General features: G+C 35.3%; 1 protein-coding gene across 3 annotated transcripts in view; it reads left to right on the plus strand.

Moving 5' to 3' along the window:
* Positions 1–27,410, plus strand: part of ITSN1 (intersectin 1) — a 105,092-nt gene that overhangs the window by 20,084 nt on the left and 57,598 nt on the right. For all 3 annotated transcript variants that reach the window (XM_010170323.1, XM_029085537.1, XM_029085538.1), the window contains exons 7-16: positions 747–853; positions 1,598–1,661; positions 3,487–3,624; positions 4,594–4,709; positions 8,220–8,482; positions 9,256–9,405; positions 9,590–9,730; positions 15,189–15,276; positions 15,450–15,589; positions 25,035–25,159. In XM_010170323.1, the coding sequence (XP_010168625.1) occupies positions 747–853; positions 1,598–1,661; positions 3,487–3,624; positions 4,594–4,709; positions 8,220–8,482; positions 9,256–9,405; positions 9,590–9,730; positions 15,189–15,276; positions 15,450–15,589; positions 25,035–25,159 (1,332 nt within the window). The remainder of the gene's footprint in view (positions 1–746; positions 854–1,597; positions 1,662–3,486; positions 3,625–4,593; positions 4,710–8,219; positions 8,483–9,255; positions 9,406–9,589; positions 9,731–15,188; positions 15,277–15,449; positions 15,590–25,034; positions 25,160–27,410) is intronic.

Consider the following 27,410-nt stretch of genomic DNA (forward strand, 5'->3'; position numbering starts at 1 on the left):
AGTAATTTGGTATGCTGGTACAAATGCTTATTTAATCTGACTGCTTTTTCTTTTTTCTTTTCCCCCTCAACCTTAACAAAAAAGGACAAAGTTTGAATATGCCTAAAGACAGAAAAAACTGCTCGTTGTTTTTTGATAGGAAGATTTGTCAGCCTTCAGGGATGAGAAATTATAGCTACAAATAATAGCACTCAACATATTATTTAGATGAATTGAAGCTGTGAATATTGCATTTGTTAGTTGAGTTCCATTACAAAAAACTTTGATTGCTTTCAAGTGTAGCTTTTTCACACTTTTTTCTGTGTTTTCAGCATATTTTACATTTGTTTTTCTTAATCAGCTCCTGAATTATTTGGCTAAGACAAAGAGTTAAAGACAGAGTAAAATTTGGTATTACTTCTGCTGACTGTGGTAAGGCATTTCCTGTTACATGCTTAGGTAAAAGCTTTTAGCTCCTCTAAACTGTTTAAGTTAGTTAATTCCCAGCTAGTAAGGAAAAATGCAAGACTCTTAGGCCTGTCATTCAACTGTACCAAAAAACATCTTCTAAGACACTGAATTATCATAAATGTTTTCAAACAAGAAGACAAAGCTGTTGTGGTTTCAGGAATAAAAGGGCATATTTGTGAAACGAACCATTTCAGGCATGAAACTTGATCTCTGTGCAGCGCTTGTACCTGTCAGCTTCATGTGATTAAATTTACAATTCTATTTCCCCCTCCCCTTTATCATTTTTCTAATTCTAGTGTGCCTCCGGCGGCGGCGGCAGAGTGGGCTGTTCCTCAGTCATCAAGACTGAAGTACAGACAGCTGTTCAATAGCCATGATAAAACAATGAGTGGACACTTAACAGGTATTGAAGTAGTTTTTGTTGTCTCCTTTTTTTTGAACTGTGGAAGGCCGATAATAATAACATTTAAAATGCTGTTCAGATAGTAAGAGACTCTCACCCTCTCTGCTGTCACCATCAGTATTTTTCTATTCAAATCTCCCAACTGCTTAATGATCTTGTTTCGGAGCAAATATTTATTGTAGCTGGGATCATTTTACTGCCTTCTTTCCTTTATTTTCTGCAAAGTAGGTTGGCAGTGGGAAATGATTCTTGGAAAAGAGTACAATGGGTTATGTGAAAACTTGTGCAGCCTTTTACAGTGTTCAGTTCATCCACTGATGAGGGTGCCTATCCAGTTTCAGAAAGAAACTGGAATGGTACAGTGGCTTAGTTTTACTAGTTCTGAGAGTATCTCTTTGCCTTTCATAGCCCTTTTCTTTTTTCTTTTTCTTTTTTTTTCCTTCTTTTTTCCTGCTTTTTTCCGCCTTTTTTCCCGCCTTTTTTGCCTTTTTTGCCTTTTTTTCTTTAATCTGAGTGATTGTTGTGGAGAAGGGAAAGGTTATGTATTTTTTTAATATTTTCCTTTTGGAGGTGGAGGGGTGGAGCTAGAGATAGCAATATATGTAGCCTGTTCATGCTGATAACATCTCTTCAGGGTTACCTATTCAGATCTAAGCTCTGCTTGTGCAGACGTTTGCTGCTTAGTAATGCAAGAAAAGGAGGAAGTTGCTTATTTGTTTGTTAATCCTTGTTTCACTTTGTTAGGTCCACAAGCAAGAACTATTCTTATGCAGTCAAGTTTACCCCAGGCTCAGCTGGCTACAATATGGTAAAAATAAATCTATCAATTTCTGTCAAACTGGAAACTGTATTCAAATGTCTATACTATATACTGTGGGTTTTTTCTCCCTTTTCAATCTCCCTCCACTGATAAATCATTATACATTGCTCTTTTTAACGTATAACTTTATAAAACAAAACCTGCACTGCTATGCTTATGTTAATATTACTTCACAAAAGTCAAAAAGAGCATCTTTTACACTGTGTAGATAGATGTTCCGTAAGTTGGGTTTCAATTATGGGGTTTTTAGGCATAACAAATGTTCAGCCTCCTATGTCTTCCACATCCCCGACCATATGTGACACAGCACTAGTGAAACTTAAGACATTTGCACTCCTATTATAAGACAAAGCTTAATCCAGAACCATACTTTCTTTAGGACTCCTCTGCATTTTATGTGAATTTCAAAGGGCTTATATCCAAGAGGCTGGAATTACATACATGTAAAATGATGGATTTTAAAGGATTTGTCTTGGCTTTCCTTTTTCCTTTCAGATTCTTGTTTTCTGAAGTTTATTGTGTTCTTATTGTCGCATGGATTAGCCCCTCTCTTCCCTCATACTTTGGAAGGTCATGCTTTCCTATGTACTGTGTAATGTTTCTACTTTATTACTTGAGTAGTTCTTGGTTATTGTTGATTTATGGTTATCTTTGACTTCTCAAATGGCCTTCATGCTGCTTATGTATTTTTTTAATTTCCAGTTGCCCTCTATAAGCTATTTCTAATTAAATTCTATACTTTATAAGTCTTTGCTTGAAGACCATTGTCAGCTCACTAACCCATCTGACTTCTGCGTGAGGATGTCAACTGTGTTGTCATTCTAATGTGGCAGTTCAATGGCACTTGCTTTATTTGCTAAGCACTGTTGTTTTTGTTATATCCTAAAAAGCATTCTCTCCTTTTCTGGAATGCTACTAAAGCTACTATAAGGGGGGGGGGCGGGAAATCAACGCAATCATCCAGCAGATGATTAGCCAAAAAATACTCAGCTTGTTGCCAGCACTTAAGTAGGTTGTGTGGGCAGAGGAATGATGTCAGCGTACTCCAGGAGTTCTAAAGATAACTATTTTGATTTTTGACATTCAAACTGCCAAGTCTATTGAGAGAAGGAATGGATTTTACAGATCAGTTGCTTACCTTTGATTTTCACAGTATCATGGGAGATTTTCCTGTATGATTAGAGTCAGCATGCTAGAGAAGCAAAGCTGTCAGGCTGTTAAATTTTGTCCAATGCCACCTTGATATGAGTAAAAGTATTTTGTGCATCTGTTGGAGCACTGGTTTTAGGCCCTCCAGAGACGTTGCTCCATAATTTTTAATACATGCATAATGCTAAAATGTTTTTGTGCTTGCCAGGAGTAGAATGATAATGGCTTTGATTTTAATGGAAATGTGTTCTCTGGAATGTGAGATAGGAGCATCCAGGGAAGAAGGAGACCAAACCCAAAAGTTCTACCAAACCTCTGAGCTGATTCTTTTCTATATGACGCTGTGTAGTGGATGTTCACAAGGTGTTGAAGAAAACTCCAGTGATTAACCTTACTTACCTAGCATATGGTGCAGGCAGTGCTCAAAGAGCAGGTGAAGTAGAAGCCATGTCTATAGGGATAGTTTCAAGGCAGACATGCATGAGAAATTTGGGATATTGAGAAGTGCTTGGTTTTTTCTTTGTTTTGAAGAAACAAAGTAGTGTGGGAAAAAAAATTGTGAAAAATTGAATGAATTTGGAACCAAATACATTAAAACTATGCTTTTTAACAGTGATTTTTAATATTTAAGAATTTACTTACTTTGTACCTTTCCTTTAAAAAGGAATCTTTCTGATATTGATCAAGATGGAAAACTTACAGCCGAAGAGTTTATTCTGGCTATGCACTTAATTGATGTAGCTATGTCCGGTCAGCCACTGCCACCTGTACTGCCACCAGAGTATATTCCACCTTCATTTAGGTAACTGGCTATAATTCTGGAATCTCACTCCTCAACTTTTATTTCATTTGGGAAAGCTGTCCTGTGAGTGTGAAGTACAAGAAATTGAGAAGTAATCCCTCTCCTTTTTGTACTGCATCTATGGCACAGAGTTTCTGTGGGGAATGCTTGTTTAGCTTTTTGGTTTTCTTACAAGTACTGGATCCTGGAAGTACTGCATCTATGGCACAGAGTTTCTGTTGGGAAATGCTTGTTTAGCTTTTTAGTTTTCTTACAAGTACTGGATCCTGGAAGTAGCAAGAATTCCTTGTAAGAATACAGTTTTGGTCAATGTTTTATTTAAAATGTTTCAGTTCAAGCTTATGTGTCTATAGAGCAAATTGGATGTCGTGGAATTCAGAACATGCTATGAATTTACACTGTAGCAAATTGAGATGTCTTTTGATACAGTTGTATCTGAATAGTAGCAGTGAGTCATTAGTTCTGTTTCACTTTTTATGGAGAAATGGATGGAAAAACAGTATTAGCAATGGAAAAAAATGTTTGCATACAATCATAACTTCATATTCTTTGAGTATCCTCCTGAAGGTTACAATTTTTGTGTTTATTCTGTGTGAGGTCTTGTTTTTAGTGAACTCTTCCTCTGTCTTTATAACTTTGCTGTAGTTTAAGTCGGCTTTTCCCCAACTTCAGGCTGATCACAAGTAAGAGATCTTGGGGACAGGGTTGAACACATCTGTAAGTTGCATGGTGTTGTGAACTTTGAACTAGGTTTCTCAGATCACCAGTGTGTGCTGTTGGCACTCTGGAGGATACAGTTATCTTAATGGCAATGACTGAGTAAAATCCTCTGGGCAACACTGAGGGAACATTAAATATCATTAAATATTACATCATTGCATTTAATTTGTGATTTCATCATTAAATCATAAATAAATTTGGCAAACATAGCTTCTTTTAAGCAACTTGGAATTATCATTTTATTGACAGAAGAGTACGCTCTGGTAGTGGCATATCTGCTGTAAGTTCAGTACCTATAGACCAAAGGTTACCAGAAGAACCAGCATTAGAAGAAGAACAGCAGCAACTGGAAAAGAAATTACCAGGTGAGCAAGCAAAAATAGGCGTGTATTGTGTGCTGTTATCAGAGAGGTGTTATTAGGTTATATGCTGTGGAGTTATAAAAGCTTATTAAGAAATGCTTTCTTTATAGATCAGTTTGTGACATGTCAGAGGCATAACCAAGACACTGTTTGGTCCGGCTAATTCCTGACTGTTGCATGATCCTTAGTGCTAGTGACAATGGAGTTATGAACAGCATTCAGGCTACTGATCTTATACACTCTCAATAGAGGCAGCACTTCGGTGCCCTGCTATAGGACTGCAATGAAAACTTTTTACTGCCTCCATCTTCTGGCTTAGATGCAGTGAAGTTTGGCTTATGTACTCTTTAAAAGACCACAATATACACAGAGGCCTTTTTCATTGCAGTCCGTGTAACAATATGGGTTTTTATACAAGCTTTAGGAGCTCTAAAAATAAAATTAAAAAAAAAAAGAAAAAAGAAAGGAGGAAGAAAGGAAAGGTAGAAGGCCTCCTAGATGCTAAATGGCTAAATGTTAGGAAACTTCTTAATACTTCTGATCGTCCCCTCACTCTTCTTTATACTTTCTTTACTTTTGCTCTGTTTTATTCTAAGATAACCAGAATTTTACGCAGTTGAAGATGTAGCAACATGACAGATTTATACAGTGCCGTAATAATGCTTTTCTGTTTTGTTCTAAATTATTTTTCAATTGATTTCTAACACCTTATTGCCTCTTTGATCACAGCTTAGATCTGAGTCAATGTTTTAGAAGACTTTCCATAGTAATGCAAACTTCCTTCCTCAGATCTATTAACCATTTTAGAGCTCATGACTGTGTGTGTTTAATTTGGGTTATTTTTATTGCCCATGCGTACTACTCTGTATTCATTATCATCTGCATTTCCTCTGCTTCTTCATTGCCAGGTCACTCAGTTTTGTGAGATTCTTCTAAAGCTCTTCACAGTCAGGTTTTAATTTTAATACTGTGATTATCTGGCATCATCTCCAGAAGCTGTCTTGTTACTTCCGAGTCTTTTCCAGACTGTTGTTGCACACTGAACAGCACAATTGCTAGTAAAGATCTTTGAAGGAGGCTGCTGAGAATTTTTCTGTCGTTGTGAAAGTTGGTAACTTATATCACTCCTTAATTCTAATCTTTTAACCGTTTGTTAGTTCCCAAGGACCTTCTGTCTCTTTGCGTACCAGGTTAGTTCAGGGGATGTGCATGTGAGCAATTCAGATACAACTCTTGTCTTTGGTTTGTATTTTATGCCTAACTGCTGCAAGCAGTCTGCTGGGTAATTCCTGGCTCAAGGAGGATGAAGTGAGATAGCAGGAGCTGCTGAAGCAGACCTCACTGAGGTCTCACAATGAAACGTTTGGTCACAGGTGAGGTATGAGTCTCCTGTATTGGCACTTTGAAGCCTAAATCTTAAGTCTTGGGAATGAGAGGATTTTGGTATGCAGTTTGCAGTGTCAGGAAGGTCAACCACTGCCTTGGCTTAGTTTCTTTATTAGGCTTCAAAATCATGCAAGTAATCTTCTGTTGACCTGATCTTCTTTTTTTTACTTGCTTATTGATGTAATTGGGTCTTTTATACTTGAGAGACAGCTCTTTCCTGCATTGGTTCTTCCATAGTATCATGTTTAGTCATGTATACTAACTCTCTGTCTATTGTGACCTCTAGTACTTTGCCCAGCATGAGACTTGTCTGTAGCTTTCAGGATGATTATACTGTCTCTTCTTAAAGACTGACATTGCACTTGTCATCTTCTAGTCTTACAGCACTGACGTTGATTAAAGGATGGGTTGCACAGCACAGCTAGTAGTTGATGAATTTTGTATTTCAACTATGGATTAACATTGTCTGGGTTTGGCAACCTGTTACTCTTCAGGTTTTGGTTTTATTTTTGTTTTAGAGCCATTTCTGTTTTCAGTTAAAGAGGAACTAGAGAGTATAAGCCTTTTAATATATTTGATGTATAGATTTTCCTTTGTAAAGATCACTTATAATAGTGAATTTCGTCTTGCTTCTTCATTGGCTTTGCTAAATCTGGCTAGGAGTTGGTTTGTTTTTTTTTCTTTCTTTCTTTTGAGACATTTGAAAGAGTTTTTATTCTTGGCTTTATTAAACTTTCAGAAGCTTCCCCTTAAGCATAGTAACACAAGCCAATAGCTACTTATTTAATTTGCTAGAAGTTGTTCTCTTCTATTTTCATACTTTGGCCGTGCTTTGTTTGTTCATCTCTGGGAGCTACCTTGACTTTGCTGAGTAACTATACTAGCTTGTTGGGCAGCCATCTTAGAACCTGTTTTTTCCTTCTTAGTGGTATGTGTTTTCTGAGCCTTGAACATGCTGTCTTAGTGTCCATGCTACTTGTGAATGTTTTGCCCTTCTACCTATTGCTTTTAACTGACTTTTTTGAGGTAATTTTTAAATTTATCTTTGCTTGGTTTCCTAAATCAGTGGGGGTTATTGGCTTATCATCACATTCTCTGTCTGTCAGTCTGTATTTTAATATTCCTTGAACCCAGTGGCTGTTTTTAAACAAACTTAACAGACATCAAAGTAGTTAATTTTTTTTTTAATTTTATGAAATTTGGTGATTGGTGATAGGAAAGGGAACCAAATTTAGAAAAAGACAAGAATTCAACGGTCTCAGCAGATGTCAGGCCAACGTGTCAAACAGTTAGTGCATGCACAATTTTAACTAAGTATGTGCTAGCTCTTGACTTGACTTGCATGCCAAAGATGTACATGTGGGGCATGCAGGGAGAGAAATACAGAATATGGGGTATGGGAATGGGATCTGTAGGGTATGAAAAGAAACAGAAGGTGAAGTAGAAAGAATAATTTGGAGAAACTGTGAGGGAGGGGTCTCAGAATGTGGAACAGGGGAAGGACAATCCCTTATATTGCAGAAGGATGTTAGGGAACCCGTGCTGGAGCTGAGGTCATTGTTTTAGGACAGCAAGTGATGAGGGTGTGAATCTGCAGGAATCCAGTCTTCCTGAGTTCAACTGCTGAAGAAATTAAGCAAACCATTTATATTCCTGTAATGAGTAATCTTATGAGAATATCAAGTTTAAATACATTCTGGTTATTTGCATAATGGCTTTTTTATAATATCATCAGCTGAATTCTTTGCCTTGTAGTAACTGAAGTGTCAGTTCTTGTACTGCTGCTATTATCAAATGTATAGTGGAACTCCAGATGCTGTGTCCTCACAGAGGACTAACTGTTGAATAGTTTCTCTAAATTATACCCACTTGTTGGGCTTTGTGGAGAAACCTAGAAACCTGAGGAATAGGAACTGAAATTCACACCTTGGTTTCCTAAGGATGTGGGTTTAAGGGGATCTACAATATAAACACTAATGATAAAACCTAGAATTACCTCAGTAGCCGAGAGCTGCATCTAGTACTGTTGGTTGTTTCACTTTGAGTCAGCATATATGGATTTTTATTTCTTTTTAAGTCAGTCACAGAGTTTAATTCTCCTTTGCTCCATATTTCCACACACTAAAGTTACATTTGAAGATAAAAAACGGGAGAACTTTGAACGTGGCAATCTAGAACTTGAAAAACGGAGGCAGGCTCTCCTGGAACAGCAGCGCAAAGAACAAGAGCGTCTAGCACAGCTGGAACGGGCAGAGCAGGAAAGGAAAGAGCGTGAGCGACAAGAGCAAGAACGTAAAAGACAACTGGAGCTAGAGAAGCAGCTGGAAAAACAACGGGAATTGGAACGTCAGAGAGAAGAGGAAAGAAGGAAAGAAATAGAAAGAAGAGAGGTAACTAACTGGATAAAAGGAAGGTGGTTATGTCACTGGCAGCTGTGTTTGATTAGAACAAAATGTAATGTGTACATTAAATATTTTGCCATCATTTGTAGTAAGCAAACATTTAAAGAATGAACTTAAATTTCTGGGGTTTTGAAGGTAAGGAAAGAGTTTGCTATCTCTTTATTTTTCATATGAAATGAATGGATGAAACATTTAGATCTAGGATGAGGTGCTCCTAACCTTGGACTTCTTTAAAAATAATAATTATTATTATTTTCTTTGATATAAAGAGATGCTTGAATGAACAAAGAAAAAGTTATGGGCATTGGCGGCATTCATGATTTTCATGTGATTAGTTAATTTATTAAATAAAACACACACTGGTTAAGTTAAAAAGCTATTATTTTCTCACATCGCCAAATAATAAGGCAGTCAGTGCCATAGCATTTTATTCTCTGCAAAGATACAGAAAGTCTAGTGTTGGAAGTTGGAAAGAGATTTGATACTATCCTAGAGAGTCCTTGAAGTCTTAATATGAAACAACTTGTTAAATCAGAAGATTGGATCTAGGGAAACTGCTTGAAACAGAGTGATACTCTGTTTGCTCACCTAACTGCTATACAGTGAAGCCCCATTTCACCAGTACTTTCAAGTGAGCATTTAAACAATTGAGCAGTGTGTTTATATTAAGTTTTCAATTACACATTAGAATATGAATATAAGCTATTAGAATAGTTTCTCAAAACAGATCTTTCATATCTTTATTTTTTTAAATGCTACAGGCTGCAAAACGGGAACTTGAGAGGCAACGGCAACTTGAGTGGGAGCGCAATCGTCGACAAGAGCTACTAAATCAGAGAAACAAAGAACAAGAGGACATAGTTGTTCTGAAGGCAAAGAAGAAGACGTTAGAATTTGAGCTGGAAGCTCTAGTAAGTGATCGCATTGCAGATAAAACACACCAGCACAGTAGTGACTCTGATATGGCCATGTTTATTTTTTTATGATTTCAGCTTTTAAATGCAGAATAAAAGTACTTTTTAGATCTTGACTTGCATGACAAACCATTCTGGTAAAAAAGGGAGATTTTTTTTTTTTTTTTTTTTTTTTCTAAAGAATGATAAAAAAAATCAGTTGGAGGGAAAGCTTCAAGATATCAGATGTCGGCTGTCTACCCAAAGGCAAGAAATTGAAAGTACAAATAAATCTAGAGAACTGAGAATTGCAGAAATCACTCATTTGCAACAGCAGCTACAGGTGAGAAAACATTCTCTATTTTTGTTCTTAGCCTTGCTTTTGACATCCTCAACTGCAGCAATATCCTAAGCAAACTTGTCACAATATATGCTGTGTTGTTCCTTGTACATAAGGATCTGTGGCAGATAATTTGTCATTCTTTTAAATTAATGTTCTTCAGACACATCTAGGAATTGCTTCCTACACCTGAAGGTGTGTCTGTGATTACCACTTCATCCTCATGGAATCCTGTAGCAGTAAATAAATTGCTTGGCTGAGGGTCTTAAAGGGTTTGGGGGAGATGAGGAGAGTGAAATTGTACGGCATGTATTTTTGTTGGCAGTGATTGCTGTTTGTGTACTGAAAGAAATAATTGACTTCAGTGAAGTGGCTTGTTGATGATGCTTTTTTAAAAAAAATTATAAAATAATGAACTTTCAAAATTGAAACTACCATTTAAACCAGTTAATTCTTGGTTTGACCTTGGCATTCATCTTTCCTACTTCTCTATCAAAAATTCTCTGTCAAATTAAAGTTGGAATTGAGTTGATGTCTGCTTTTAGTGAAAGAATATTCTTTGCAATTTGCAAAGGTTTCTAGATGAGTTGTAATATTTGATTTAGGGAATTTTTTCCTTATTAAATATCTTATATTGCTTGAAATTAATTCTTGGCCAGTAATGGGGCCTCTCAGTGCTTTTCTACCATTACAAAGAGAATCTCACACTTATGTTATGAGAGCTTAGGTGTAAAACCTAATCCTACTGTTCCATTTCAACTTTCTAAACGTAATTAATTTAGTTCAATCATCTGAAAAAAGCCAGAATTTGAAAGTTCAGGTTTTTTGTTTTCTGTATGAGTATTTTTTGTTGTTGTTGGGTTTTTCTTCTTTCTTAAAACATCTTACACTTGTATTGAAGTTTTGTGTACACCATTGCACCTTTCACAAGATAACGTTCTTTTGGCAGCAGCTTTTTATAAAGAGCATAATTTAGGGATCACTCTTGCATAGTGTTTGTGTCCACTTGATGCAAACAATAGCAAACAAGAAATACTACTAAGGGACGCTTGTGACAAACAACTGCCATCATGAGGCTTGAAACTACTCTTCTTTCTTTAATGAAATGCTCCTGTATTGGCAACTGAAAATGAAGTCAGATAGCATTGAATCAAGTATAGGAAATTAAGGTACACTTAACAGTACCGCCTTAAAGAAACAAAAAAATTACTATGCTTGATAAAATGCATGGAAAAAAACCCCCATTTACCTGAATAAGACTACTGACTTATGTGCACAGACAATCTCCATATAAAACCAACAACCACTTGAATTTCCCTCTAACCCTTCTGTTCCAAAAACTTTCCATAGAAATGATCTAAAGTACTGTAACTCATTTCAGAAGCAGCTAAACAGCTACATAGCCATTGATAGATAAATGCTATTTCAACAAATTGAGTCTAATTCATCCTCTAGTTTCATATGTAGCTTTCTGTTAAGTTGGTAATTTTTATTCAGTTAGTCTCTGTGGTCAGAAAAGATAAAGCATCTCTTTGCTTTTGCTAAAATATAACAAATTAAGAAGGAAAAAAATGGTATGTTACAGTAAAAAGCTCAAAGTAATTTATGTTATAGTAAAGACCCGTGTCTTACAGTTGGGATAGGGTCCCATTATGACAGACATCGTAAAAAAATGTGAGAAAATATCATTATTATCAAGAACTTTAAATGAGCTTCCACAGCTGTGTATAATAAATGGAAGGTGCAGAGGGAAAAAAAATGATGTGAAACCAACACTATTGGGAAACAAGTAACGAGAAAGATAATCTATCTACAAGTAGATGTGGTTAAGTAGCTTATCAAAGTACTAGATAAACAAGGGCGGTGTTCTCTGTAGGCTCGTTAACAATTTTTAAAATTTTTAATGGTATCCTTTTCTGATCATAGATGTGCTTTTTTTCTTATGTACAGATTTTATGCATCAGTTTTAAGTACATCACCATGAAAGGAAAAGTTAAGGAGGGCAGAGGGATTCTTCACCTTCTTAACATTTATTTTGTGCTTCTTTTTACCCAATCATAATGGTGAAAAAAAGATTGCTTTTTTTTTTGTCTTCAGCATTTTGATACCACTCTGAAATTTTATTGAAACACCTTTCAAAGTACAATGAATTTTGCAGTTGTCTACATTTTACTCTTGTTTTGGAATCACTGCTATATTTGTAGTGATTTTTAACTGTGCCTGGTCACTTTAATTGGTACTAGATGGTATGTATCCAGCAGCTGAGTTAATGCCTAGTCACTTTCTAAATTGCTTTGGTCCTAATGACTGCAAGAGCACTTCTGCAATGAAAATCACACTTGCCTTTCTTAGAGGTTGTTTTGTTTGATTTTTGGTTTTGAAGTGTTGTGGTTTTTTGGGGTTTTTTTGGTTTGTTTTGTTGTTTGTTTTTTTTTTAAGTTGACAGCAATAGCTGTGGCTTTGTGGTATTATCTTCTCTCAGGTGATCATTGATCTTGACCGCTAATATTTCGGTTAGTGTCACTTGAGGGGTTTATCACAATTGTGATCCCAGAAAGAAGTGTCACTACGTAGTAGAGAGGGCCAAATTTATCTGAGGAGAACCTAAAAGAATGGATAGCTTTGTCCTGGGGCGGGAGGGAGGGGAAGCTTCTCAAATATCCTGTAAATTTTCCTGTCTAATTTGTAGAGGAAATACTAAAGCAGTAAGTGACTTTTTTAAAAGGATTTGATCCCAATAGATTAAAAAGTCAATATTGTCAGTTATCTTTGTAGGGTGATATATCTTCACTTGGAAATATTTTTGTTTAATACATCTGACACTTACTATGGAAAGATGAGTCAGTTCAAGGGACTAATTATTCTTCAACTTACTAATTAGTTTCAAGACAGAGTTTGATTAAACTTGTGGAAGAAATTGTGTAACAATTAATCCTGGGTGATGAAAATTTGTGCTAGTTATATGAATCTGTGGTATCTTGTAGAGTGGTGTTTCTGGGGATGTTTGGAAAGATCCTGCCTTCCAAACGCTGTAACTGTGTGCGTTTGAATCATGTCTATATGGTCTGCAGGGCTTCTGCTAGTTACCTGCAGGGATTATTTGCCTCCTTCGTGAACACTTTGGCTCCTGAGTAATTTGGTTTTGCTCTGAAGCACTAGAAGCAGGGTATGTGGCAGAGACTTAAGATGCGTAGTGGTATCTCAGTTTCTCACATGTCCTCTTTCTTAGCATCAGAAGAGAACTTTCCCTCACTAGATTGACAGGAACTGGTTTTTGATTGCTTTGTTTGCCTTCTACTGATATTTGGGACATTAGTCAATTCTTGGAAATTTCTTGTTGCATGAAACTTCAGCGTTAGTGATGCCATTAATTTCTTTCGCTTGTTTCTTCAGTACAACTAAAGGATGTGAAAAAGATGTGATGGATGGTCTTGGAATAGGTGGTTATTATATGGTTGTCTGTGATTTCAGGAAACAGAACTTGATCCTCATGATCCCTTGGCATTCTCTATCCTTAAATACTCTACAGACTATTCTGTTCATTAAGATTGAGTAGTCTAGAGTTTAGAAGTATTCTGGCCTTTAAAAATAAACGACTAAGCATTACATTCCACCCTGAAATACTGTACTGTGTTACTTTTTGTGCTTGAAGAATGATATTTTTTTCTGTAAATCCTATTTCATTTTGACATCCAATCTGCTATTTGGCTTGTCTAAATGGTTCTGAAATTGGAATGATCCAATTTTGATACCCTTGTGTCTTGAAAGGTGATTTATTTTCCTCTTTCCAAAACATCCGTCGATACAATTTAATCTACTAGATGTCACCTTTCTTCGATTATACTACTTGGAGACTTCATTTCCACAATGCCTGTGTGCTATAATAATTTAATCAAACTGCTTAAATTTTTCATCCCAAACTACAGCATGGGGCCTGCAGGTATTTGGCTGGGAGAGTGTGGTGGAAGAGAAAGTGTGAACACAAAGGACAGTGTTTTGCATGTAGTTTAAGAACATGGTAGCGATGGTTGTTGGGAAGGATGCAGGCCAACTCAGGCAGATGGTTTGGAAAATGCTGCATTATATATGTTTCTCATTTGAATCTCAGTAGGGGATAATAGTTGCATGATAGGAGTATCTGGGCTTTGTGATATCCTTAAAGAGCTGGAAAAAAATCTGCTGATGCTGTAGGCAATGCAACTGAACAGTGAGGGACACGTGTAACTCCTAATAGTCAAGTGCATAGTTTATCTTAATTTTGATACTTTGTGAATTTATAAAGTCCTTAACTCCTCTGTGCTATCTTAAGTATGTTTTTTGGAACATAAAGAGATTGCAGTAGTCTGCAGTCATGTCATAATCATTAGATCTGAGCTGTACACTGCAGAGGCCCAAAGGTTGACAGGAGTAAAGTGGGACAGCTATGAAGCCATGTCAGTATGGTCAACCTTGTGTTCTTGGAACAAAACCTAAAAACTTTACATGGGACTCACTCTGGTATTAAGCAATTAGGTGATATTTATTCTTAGGATCGTATTATGTCATTTGTGATCCTTCATGACAAATTGAAATTGTCAGATGGTTGATTCCTCAAAGGCCTGCAATTCAAGACAACTGCTGAAATAATTCACTTAGTTTGTCTGAAAGATGGGATGTTGACACTCGGGCAGCTTTTAAAAATAAGCTGTTTCACATCATGCTTCTGTGTTTTGACAACTTAAGGTTGGAGATCAAGGGTTCTGAAAGGTGTATGAAGTAGCACTTCATGCTCCAGAAAGAGCGAGGATTATATATGATAGATAGATAGACAGATAGATATAAAACCCACCGAAGGAGGAATTTCTCATCTGCAGAGTTTCCTGTAATATATCAGTGTAACAATCTTATGACTGTATGTTGAAACTGAGAGAGATCATAATCCTCTTTCAAGAGTGCTAAATCAAGAGATTTAGGACTCAAGTATTCTCATCTGACAGAGCTTGTGTTGCATAGCTTTTGGCCATAATATATTGCTTTAAAGTGAAAGCCTTTATTTTTTTCTTCTTTAAATAAACTCTAAATATTTGTCTTTCTATTCCTAATGAAAGTTAATATTAAATTATTAAAATCAGCATTAAACAGTAAGTGCTTGTTTGAACACTTCCTGAAATCTGTCCTTGTCTTTTTGCCCTGGATTTCAAGTAATTCCAAGCCAAGTTACATATTCAATGAGAATCAGTTTTCAAGTAATATGCTTAAATTTGGTATGCTCACTTTTTTGTATTGGCAGAGAACTATGTCTGAGTGGTAGTACCACACAGATAGTGGTTGGACAATAGCAATAATACGTAATATAGTGAAAGAAAAAGTAGTCATTTCAGAAGAAATGAAAATGAGATGTCTTATGGCTAAAGTCATCCTTCAGTCACCTCCTTGTCTGTTTTTCTTCTTGTTTTCTCTTTCCTTGTTGTCCTCTATTCAGGAATCTCAGCAGATGCTTGGAAGGTTGATTCCAGAAAAGCAATTGCTTAATGACCAGCTAAAGCAAGTTCAACAGAACAGTTTGCACAGTAAGTATATTTTTGGACATGTCCAAGTTTGTATAGGAAATGATACTGCATTTCACAGTGTACTCTTTAATTTCTTTTTTGTGTTGTAAGGTGCGTGTTGAAAAGTGTTGTTTTCTATGACCTAAAATTCTCCATGTAAGAAAATACTTATTTGACAATATGTTTAAAAACAGGAGATTCTCTTCTTACTGTCAAAAGAGCCTTAGAAGCCAAGGAACTAGCACGTCAACAGCTTCGAGACCAGCTAGATGAAGTAGAAAAAGAAACCAGATCTAAACTTCAGGAAATTGATATTTTCAATAATCAGCTGAAGGTAATTGTAGACTTTTTAACCCTTTCTTCTAAATGTTCAGTTAATTATTTTCTAACTTGATTATGGAAAAAATAGTGAACTAGAATGATTGATTTAGAATGTCAGTTTTGAGAACATTCTCAATTTTTTTTTTTTTTAAAGAAAATTCTACTTAGCATCCAAACTCAGAGTTTGAATCAATCTCCAGAATCTATTTAAGAATAAATTTGAGCTCTGATTCCAGATCTGATTGCAAATATGAAATTGCCAGTTTCTGCCCTTTTGCATCAAAGAAGTGCAAGACTGTAGTAGGTCAGCAAATCTACTGGAATCAGTACTTCAAATTGAAGTCTTTAATAGAGAGACTTGATTTTCTGCTGACACGCAGAATTGTTATCTGCTGTTCGTAAGCTCATACTTGTTCCTGAATGTAGTTGTCTGTTGTTTGTGGTTTCATGCTTTATTGATCAGTCTTTTGTTAAAACTATGTGATTTTTGTTTATATCTGCTGAAGAAAATTATGGCAATTGCAAAAGTCAGTAAAGGAAGTATTCTTTAGGGAGAAGTTATAAATCAGTTTTAAGTGACAGACTTGTAATAGCATTGACGTTTTCAATGTCTCATAAAATTTTCTGATGTTAAGTACTTGATCTGCTAATGCAACTGATGGTTCCTTCTGAAAGCTGACTAGAAAAATATTAAATTTCCTGCAAGGTATAATACATTGTGCTACAAGTATATAGAAGGAAAAGCACTATGATAGATACATTAATGTTTCTGTAGTAGTTTTGAAATTAGATTGACTAGCTTTAATATGGAAGAGGTTTTTGAAGTTAAGCAAAAAAAATATATTTTTAATATTAAAGTTATTAATAATTACAGGAAAAATTAAAATCTGTAGACCATACCACTACCTGTTTCAATGCCTATTCACAGATGACTCTCATGATCTTAGGCAGGGAATTAGCAAGGGGAGGGTGTCTGCAGAGTCGTAAGAGACACTAGACAAACAAATAAATTCATGGTTTATTTTAAAAGAAAACAGAATGGTTTACCAAATTTTTTTTTTTTTATTCTTTTTTATTTTTTTTACATATACTTTTTGGACACATCTTAACCTGTTATGCTTTTTGGATGATTTTTTTTTTTTTTCCTTTTTAGATAGAGTCCTTTTGAAGTGTTTTACAGATAAATATGACCAAAGGTTATTAATTCTAAAATCAGTGTCTGCATTCGGTTTGATCATAAATGACCTAAACAGCTTATAAATGGGCAAGGGGGGGTGAATAATCTTAGTACTGTGATAGTAGCAAAAAAAACCCAAACTCCAACTCAAAACAAACTATTTTGAATACTGAAGGACTCGACTTAACAAATAACAAGCTAATGATAATTAAAAATTGAAAACGCACACTAAACAAAGACATTAGTTTATCAGAATATCTGCCATCTATCCAAGAATGCCTTGTCTAATTGTAAACTATTTTGCAGTTTAAGGGGAAAATTGATTTCTGTGTTCAAATCTTAGTGTTTAGAGTTATCACTTTAAATGCTGAAAATTAGTTATGTAGACAGTTCTTTGAGAAGACTTCAGCAAGCTTCCTCTGGCTTGAGGATATTGTATTCTTCATTTTGTAATGCACAGAAGCAGTGCTTGATAGGAAGACCACTTTTTGATGCCATATGTTGGTGTTTGTGCCTTGCTGCAGCATTCTTTGCTTGCTTGGAAGAGGTGACTGAGAGGTGAAAACAAGGCAGTGCGGCAGTAGTACTATGGAAACTGAGCGGTGGGAGCCTAATTCAGAGGGAGTTGCGTCTTCTCCCTGTTGTAGTTTCACTAGGTGTGCAAGATATATTTCTAGGGGCCTGGATGATTTTATTACTAGATTTAAATATTTACAAAGGCATATAGACCTTTTCATGGATTCAGCATGGAATAGTTGTACTCCCATTGCCAGAGAAACCTCTCAGAAGATACTGTGTGTGCAGCAGTGATTTAATGGCTGTTGTTCTTGTGGAGGGAGCTCTCAGAATGCCTTGCATATGAGGCTTTATGCAGAAAACTAGTGAAAACTTTCCTGAGACTCATAGTTTTATTAGGGTTTGTGCAAAGTAGAAGTACTGTTCTTAAACCAAGATGGAACACAGTGATCTCTTAGGTACTAATATTGCTCAAAACAAAGTAGTCTAGGAACTTGCATAATTCTCAGATACTTTTAGCTAAACAATCAAAATCCCTGACAACTTTTAGGAACTGCCACTGGAAAGATGACCGTTACATTTGAAGTAGATAGCAAATGGCCTATAAATAATTGCCAAATTAATAGCTTCCATAGTTAACAGAAATACTTTAGCTCATTTGGTGCTATGATACCTTGCCATTTGTATGGTTACCAGTCAACTGCATAACACTCACATTTAAATGTAAAACCTTTTCAAATAATGTATTAAAAAATTCCACCACATCTGAGCTCTAAATATAATAAAGGCTTATTCTCTTGTAAACCAAGGGAAAATATGTGAAGATGGGAATGACAGAAATGTTTATTTTTTAAAATGTATTTTAAATTAAATAAATTAATTAATTAAAAACTCAATTTTTAACCAAGGCTGTTTCTAAACTATCTTGTCGGTTAAAACTGGTAGACTTCTTTTATAATGATCTACTCTTACTTTGTGCTTCAGTATACTGAGAGATCAACATTTGGGGTGGCTGTTAGGATGGCAGCACCATAACTGGCACTGTCTTGTGCAGCTTTTGTTCTCTGACAAGTGGTGGAGGGGCACTGGTCCTTGCCTTGTCTTCTATAATACAACTAGCTTCTAGACGAGAAGCAGAATGATGTGGTACTGTTTGACAACTCCCAGAAAAAAAGGCTTATCCAAATGCTCTTTGGATATATATACCATCTTACAGCATTTTGCACTTATTTCCTACAGGGAGAGGGAGTAATACATGTCTTTACTTAGTCAAAATGCTTAATTCAATAGAAACAGAACCAGAATTGATAATATGTAAGATATTGCTCTCTGAGTACAAGATATATACCAAACTAGTTTTGATGAAATGACAGTGGAGTTGACCGCAACGTTAAATTATAACCTTTATCATAATTGTTGAGATTTATTCCTTATTGGCTCTGAACTTTGATTGTATTATCTCCTATGTGAATATATCCTTAAACTTTGCAAAACTCCATTTCTGATTCATTCTCTTGAAATAGGCTACACTTGATCTACTGATAATGATTACAGAAATACGCCACGATAGTACAAGATAAAATGAACAATATAACTAGTATCTAGTGTGCCTTTTCATTGATGAGACCATAAGGCTTTCCTAATGTTCCAATGTATTTTAGGTTACAGTTCAGCTTGTTAACACCATAGTAGTATACAGTGGATTGCACTGCATTTGCCTCCTTATTGTAGTTTTTATGTTCCACAGTAAGTGAGTACTTTAAAAAAGTGTTAAATTACCTCATCTTTACTTCATGTCTTAATAGCGTATATGAGTGACTAAGGAGATAAAATAAATGGTTTTTTCCAATGGGTCATTCTTTTGTCATCCCTCCAAAACAGCTGTTTTAAATTTCTTCTGATTAGTGCCTTGGAGCTCAAGTATTTCAGTTACTTTTTTTTCTCAAGTTGACATCTCAAGAGTTAGAAATGTTCGTAGAATTTAATTCCTTTTCAAAAACTTTCTGCAGTCTAAAATATTAATATTTCAAACCAGGTAGTTTTAAGTATCTTTATTGAATATCTTCAGGTAGAACCACATGGTTTCAGGAAACTTTTAGTACTTGTTTCGCAGAGAAATAGGTACCTTAGCCTGCAACTGGTCAGATATACTTTTAAATCAGTTTTGAGGCATTTTATCAGAGAAAATAATGGTCCTGTGGAGTGTGCTGTATTTGGCTATAAAGTAAGTGACTGAGTTTGTAACCAGGTTGAAAGTTGGGCCACTTTTGTGTTCTGAATTATAGTCGAAGGAGTCTAACTTCCATTACTCTCTAAAAGTTTTAGCCTAGAAATCTGATATTTAAAACTGATACATTTATTAGTAAAATGTAACTAGGCACTTGTTTGTTTTCTCTACTTTATAAAATAATTCTGTAGAATAGAAGATTTTATATTAGGTTTCCTGTTTGTATATGTATAGTCTGACTGTAATTTACCTTTACAAATTCTTTCTATATTCAATGTGAAGTTACATTTAAATTTTACAAAGCTCAGTCTTTACACACTGTCAAATAAAGCAATTAAAATAATTCTTAATATGATTATTGTCTCCAAAGACCAAGTAATCATTTCATATAGCATAGAAGAATCAAATATTTAGAGCTTATCTGTTATTTTATAGGAGAAGACAACTAAATTAGTGTTTCTGAAATATGTTAGTCTTGCTGAGAAGCTATTCTCAGTGCCTGGAAAAAGTGGTGAACAAGTAGAATAAATTTCTGAAAAATGTTTTACATTTTGTGTCATGTTCCAGTTGTTGTCAGTCCCTGTCTAGTCAGTGTGCACTGGACAAGTCTTGCATATGAATGCCTGATTACATTTGAGCATTTCTTTCTTCCAGTCAGTGGCAATGGAAGATGCAATGCTGCAGTGCCTGGCAGTTCTCCTGGGCTGCGTCAACTACTTAGACTACTTTCTAAAGGTCTCCATGCCATACTCAGGCAGTACACAACTATCTCAATCTGAGTGATGAACCTCCTCCAGTTATGTGCTTCACTTTACCATAAACAGATGAGTGTGCAGTGTTTAACTAAGTTAGTGGTTAATAAGAGGTACTAGCACTAAAACATAACCAAAGAGGAAGAGTTTATAATTTGATTCTTTATCTAATCCTTACTGCCTAGGTGAGGAGTGTGCCTTGAATTGCAACCTGGGCAGGGTACTATTTAGTTATTTTTGTCTTTTGCTTATCTGAAACTTGAGGATTTAAAGTTATCTGCCTATTTTGGTCATGCTGTTCAGAATTTCTAAAAAGAAAACATTTTTGTTAACTATTCCTACACAGCACTGTAATTTGTTATTCCAGATATGAGAAAGTTGACAATACATTCTCTTTATTGAATCCCCCATAGCTACAAATATGGGGTGAAAGGAGGGCTTTTCTCTGTCAAGGACAATGCAGGCAATTTGGGAGCTGGGGAGTAAGTTTGAAGAGTATTGCTGTGGGAAAGCCTCAGTGAGCACAGAACTGTAGGGTTCTTTCCTCTGGGAACAAATGCTCTGGTTTGTCTCAAGGAGAGAAGATTTTATGGAAACCTTGTATTGTTATCCCTGAAGTATCCTAAGTTCTGTTGTCTTTCTTTCAAAAGGCAAAAATTGGGCTTAAACAACTCCATTTCTAACATTAAGGTTTTCATGGCAATATGACTTGTCTGTATATAGTGAATATTACTCTACTGTATGAAAATCATATTTTAATTCATACTTGATATTATGTGGGTACCTAAATGTGGCTATGGTAACATCTCCAAATTATACTTGTTAGTCTATTTGTGAATGAAGTGGAAAGGTAACAATTTCTCTCTGCTTTTAAGGTAAGACATGCTTTGTCTGCATACCAGAAACAATCAAAGCATTGTTATGTCTTTGGAGTTACAATATTTGATTTGTAAATGTACAGCTTTTAAGTTGCTTGTGTCTCTAAAAGATGAGTGTAGGACTGTGCTGAATATTCAGCTGGCAAATGTTTCATTCTGTTGACTGTTGAAGTGTTACTATCATTTTGTTCAACTGGTGTCCTATAGAACAGCAGGCAATGCTGATTCTTTCTCCCCCATCCTTGCACTGGTACTTGGCAAAGCAACAGAGTGTATCTGTTGCATGAGATACCAATCAGATCTTTATTTCCTCCTAGCTAATGCAAAGATGGATATATATTGCATTTTATAATCTCCAAAAATACTCCATCCAGTGCTAGATTTTCTTAACTGTTACAGTTTTGTCACAGAAAAATCTCTTCACAAAATAGTGAAGTAACACATTGGCTTTGCTGGGAGGGAATAATATGTTTAAAAGTCTATGGAAGACTTAAATAATTATTAAAATGTCCCTTCAGATCATAGTCTAGCTAAGCATATAGATAAAATGACAAAATAAACAAACAAAAGAATTTAATTATTTGGACCAGAGTTGGCAGCAGCACTTACCTGCTGTGATGCAGCAGGTAACGATCCTGTTATATGTACTCAGTATAAGAAACTACTTCAGACAGACATGGAAGCACGGCTCATAGCTACAACTTCCCAGTTTTCTGTTTGACAGTAAAAGTGGCATATATCCACTTATAAGTTTAGTGGTGAGATAAATTTACACGTCTAAACTATAATTAAAATATGAAGTTTGGGCTAGCCTTCTGGTTGGACATTAGTGGAAGTAAATAATGTTTGGTGCACGGATGTTTTGCAAGTTGTAACTTGTTTTTATGTATTTGCAAATTCAGGAAGTTTTTCTGAAGGGGGGAAGATACCAATTAGAGGTAGATCCCTCCTGATCCCGCAGATATAGATGAACTGAATCATTCTTTCTAGTTTACAAATTTATTGTTAAAGTAAACTAAGCTCATACTTGCATCTAGGTTGTCTCACTTAAACCTTTTGAGAATTTTTGGGCTTTTTTGTTTAACTATGATAGTCTTCCTACTCTTCAGGAATTTTAGTTTCTCTTTCTTTGTCTAGTGATTATTTCTGTTTAACTGCTCAAACACCAGAGTTTGGGATAAAGATGCAAAGGGGAAGAAAAAACAAACTTGGAAAACAGTATTGTCTAAATAGCTTAAAATTTTGCAAGTAACAACAAGTTCTTTTCAGTGTTGCCTTATTAGAAATGTGTGGCTATCCCAGATCTCTCTGTTCTATAGCAAGAGGAGTTCTCATCAGCCAGGACTCAGAATTTTGAGCTTCTTGGCATACAAACTTAAGTGACAGGAGGGGACGTGAACGTGAAGGAAAGCTACAGCAAATAGAACAACAAAGAATTTCTAAATGGAAGCCTGTGCTAAAGCCAAACTAAATGTAGAAGTCAGAGAGCTGTGCTTTGGAGAGCAGTCTCTTTACCCAGAAAAGAGAAATAGCTTGTTAACAATCATGAATACTAGGCAAGATATTTGTTACTTCACAGAAGTAGTATTTTGAGCTTCGGAAGTTTTATAGATACTTAATTTTATGGATTTCTGCAATCTACAAAAATTCCTAATACTGTTGGCCAGATGGAAAACTGAAAGCAATGCCATTTTCTAATCTGTGTCCTTTCAGATGAATGTTTGTAAATCACTCTACTGATAGAGTTCTTATGGTTGTATATTTGTCCTTTGCATTTGTACATATTTTTCAATACAAATAAGGGTTCAGCTGATCATGTAGAGAAGAGGAGGACTGTGATTCCCCCAGAGAAGTCAATTTGAAACAAGAGTCAAATCCTTTGAACCTCTATATGACAAGTGTAACAACATAAAAAAAGCTGAATTAATAACATACAGTTATTGGAAATGACTATTCACTCTAGTTAGCACTTCAGAAATTCATAGGGTGATCAAAGGCCACCTCTAGCTCCAGGTGCAGTTGACCAGCTGTGTGTTCACTGCAGTCTCCTGATCCCTTTATTTTCTCATTGTTCTTTATGGGCCAACTACTAAAAACCCATTATGTTCAATATTGGTAGTGTATTTCCATTTCAGTAGCCTTTTTCCTTCGTCCAAAATAAGGCTATGTGTGAATGTTTATAACCACAGGCATTCAGAGTTTAAAAATTTTCCCAAAGGCAATAATTCTGGTGATTTTGCAAGATTGTAGTTTATTTTGCATTCTGTAATATCTATTCTAGATCCTAACTGTCTACTAAGCTTTAATGTGACTATGGAAAATAATGTTGATCATAAACTATGGTATTTCCCAAATTATCTCTGTATTTCAGTGAGTTTCATGGCCTTAGCAGAGTTAATTAAAACTTGTATAGAATCGTAGAATTGCTTTGGTTGGAAAAGACTCTTAAGATCATCAAGACAGAACTGATTATCTCTTTAATGATGTTGAATTCAGTTTTCATTGAATTTAAAATTGAGGATCATTAATGAAATGAGACTGAGACCTAGGACATGAGGTCCAACTTAACTTTTTTTTAAACTGTCATCCATATATCAGAAGTGTTTTTAATACCTTGCAAAGGTCATGTGCTACTCCTCTTCCTAATTAGTTATTTTGACGTCTTAAAACTTGATGTTGCACAGGATGCAGTTGTTCGGCACTAATGTATGTATTACTTTCATTAACTTAAATTTTTAGACACAGTCTGTAAATAAACAAGTACTAACTTTAAAAATGTGTGAAACTTTAGCTAAGAAGTTACTAATAATGTTGTGAAATAAACTTAATGAAACTTTTTATTTTGGCCCTTTCAATCACTTGATCTTTACCCCCCCACCCCCTTATGCAATTTTCTGCATTTTGGTCAGTACATGAGGATAGTTACTTGAAGTCTTTATCTGGCTAATTTGTAGATTCTGGATTTCTGAAAAATTATCTAAATACTTTCAAGATTAACTGTTTCCATCCCTGAATGATTTAAGATAAAGCTTTTAGGGATACAAGAACTAAACAAACCTTGATGATGGAAGTCATAACTTAATTCAATAAAAGTAGACATTAAGATACAGATTTAGAAACAGTTTCCTGTTACAAACTTTTTCTGCATATTTTTGTCTGTACTGTATTTTCATTTAAAAAAGTGATATGTTTTAAGTGAACTATTTTTAATGAAAAATTTCAGTTGTCATAGGTAAAGTTATCCTTTTCTTTCCTTGTAATACTGAGGACTTCAAACATAAAATTCTAGGTTATGCAAAGAGATCCTGGGTAAAACTTGTATTTGTGTTAATAGATGTTAATACAGAAAAAAAATCTTGAGGAAAATATTATATTTTTATTATTACTATATTCTGAATGTTTCAGGCAATGTCTTTGCAGTTAATTAGAGGAAAACTGACTTGTATATGGATGAACACTCTCTGTGCCATGATTCATCCCACAGACATTGCTTAGGAATTCAGTCTCCTGGGTATAAAACAATCCTGAAGATTCTTTAGTAAAACACCACTAAGTTCAAAATAAAACTGATTAACTGAAACAGTTGCTATTATGAGCAGCTCAGAAGGCAGATTTTTGTATGGAATTTAATAAATGAATTCAACAAGCCTGCAAACAACTTAATATAAAACATGTGACTTTTCAGATTAAGCTTTGTCAAACTTCTGTCAACTTTTTAGAGTCCTGTTTAAAAAAGACTTTCTTGTTTCATAACCCTTTAACATCTCAGGTTCTGTGGATAAAAATAGGAAAACTGTAAGTTTGAACAGAGATAGCCAACCATTTGCAAGTTTCACAATGAAATATATGGGGCCATTAGTTAGGATACACATAGTATATGTTTACACATATTTTACTTTTTTCTCTAGGAACTGAGGGAAATACATAACAAACAGCAACTACAGAAGCAAAAGAACTTGGAAGCTGAGAAGCTAAAACAGAAGGAACAAGAAAAGAAGACAGTAGAACTGGAAAAGCAGAAAGAAGCTCAAAGGTAACAAACTGCTGTAATTTAAGCCCTTTCTGTAGAGGTGTTAAAGTGCAAATAAGTGAAATAAACTTTGCATTCCCAGGAGTATAATCTGATCTCGAGTAATATATCACTAAATGGCAAGAATACCGAAGACCTAGACCAAGTTTCATTTTGGTGCAGGTGATCCCTTTTAAAGCTCAGGGAATCTCTTGATTCACCCTTGAATGAGAAGTGTGCTGTGGAGATGAGCTTCTACATCTGTCTGTAACTCTTTACTGTCAGTGACACATACAGATTTCAGCACTGTTACTTAAATGTGTAGTGTGCTTCTACAGCTAGAGAGGTTCTTGAACAGTGTAACTAGCTCTGTCTTTTATACGAAGATAAAATACAGAGCTAGTGTTCTTTTGTTACACACTTGGAAATTTGTTTTCTACATATAATTTTAATATATTTATGTGAAATGAATGGCGTATAGGCTATCAACCAATTCTATTCTGACATTTATCAATAGTTGTTTGATTTAACTTTTAGCAATTGTGTGGTTTTTGTACTCTTAATGTAGACAGATTTTGATCAAGAGAGGAAAATAAAGGTCTGGGAGCAAAAGTTCCTAAATTATTTGCTATAGCATTTCATGGACTGTGACCTAAAGTGAATTGATAGCCTGTATTACTACTTGGTGAGTCAAGTTAATTTTTACATTTCAGGCAAAAACAAAACAAGGTGTCAGTGAAAATCATACCTTCAAATAGAAATCTTACACATAGAAAGCAATTAAGTTTAGATAGTTCCTAAATAATTTACATAAACCCTATGCATTTAAAAGTCTTAAAGGTCAACTTCAGAAATAGCAAACTTTCTAAGAAAACAGCTTTGTATCACAAAGAAATAGCTACTCTAAATATAGCAATTATATTGGAACCTTCCTTGAAAACAAGAAGTCTACTAAGGTACTGGAAGTATAGGAACACTAAAATTATTATGTTTTGGAATATTATGTAAAATACTCCACTTCCTTCCAGAAAAATGTAAATTTAAAAAACAGGTTTAAAAAAGGGAAAACTTCTGCCATAGAAAACTTCATGTCTTGACTTTTCATGCTAGTTGAGCATGCAGACATTATTGTTAATGCACAACTTCATGCTGCCCAAATATGCAAGCTTCTAAATAATTGTAATTGGCATACCTGATAACGAGAGTCTGCCAGTACTACTAATTTCCAACAAGCATCAAAATGAATGATTTATACTCATAACCTGGATACTGCCCCATAATCATTACGGAAGCATACTGCCTTTTAATAGCTCTAGTGAAAGCAAAGAAAGAAAGAAAGAATAATCTAAGATGAGCACCCTTGGCTTAATGGATAACCACAATCATTTTATACTGAGAACCATCTTAACAATTTTTTGTTTGTAATTATGGACCAAATTGTGCACATAACTTAATTGAGCAAACAAAGATACAGACATACATATTTGGGGATGAGAGAGGTCTTTTTGAAGACCAGTTATGACTAATTATTCTTAATTGTTTTAAGGATAATTCCATATAGACTTATGATTGTGGAGTAATATACAGTTTAGAGGGGGGGGAAAAAAATCCCTACATTTGAGTAAAATGAATAGAGCTTACTCTTGGTGTCTGGTATAAGAACTGCCTGAGTGGTATAATGCAGTTGGTGGGAGAAAAAAGGGACTTAAAAGAGTAAAAGCAAGTATAGGTAAATCCCAGATTAGAGATCATATTCCACAATAATTAACACATCAGGAGTCTTGAAGTAAGGAAAAGGGCAGAATGTCAAGTTTTCTGTTCCTAACCCCAAGCTGTGGTGCTCACACCTAAACTTGAGTTTCTTTAGCTTCTCTTGTCTCTCTTTATTCCCTTCCTTGTATTCAACTTGTGATGTTAGTTTCCATAACAATCAAAGAAGAAAACTGAAAATTTTGCAGCTCCTATGGAAGGAAAAAGAAATATCACTTCCCACTCCCCCCCACCCCCTACCCCCAGGACATTCTTGTCTGCTCTTCTCGCTCGAGCAATTGGAGCAAACTTGGTTTATAAGTATGGGAAGACTTAATCACTCTACTAGAGATATAATTAAAACTCAATTTCCCATCTAAACCCCATCTGACTAAACTCACCAGTAAGACACCACTCATGTCAAAAGAAAATTGAGCTCTGTATGCCTATGTGGTGCAACTTCAGTGTTGCAACAGAACTGCTGAGTAATTGGCTCTGAATACTTTGCAAATGAACATACGGAGTA

This window comes from Antrostomus carolinensis, unplaced genomic scaffold, assembly GCF_000700745.2.
Source record: "Antrostomus carolinensis isolate BGI_N321 unplaced genomic scaffold, ASM70074v2 scaffold16326, whole genome shotgun sequence".
In the NCBI taxonomy this organism is placed as follows: Eukaryota; Metazoa; Chordata; class Aves; order Caprimulgiformes; family Caprimulgidae; genus Antrostomus; species Antrostomus carolinensis.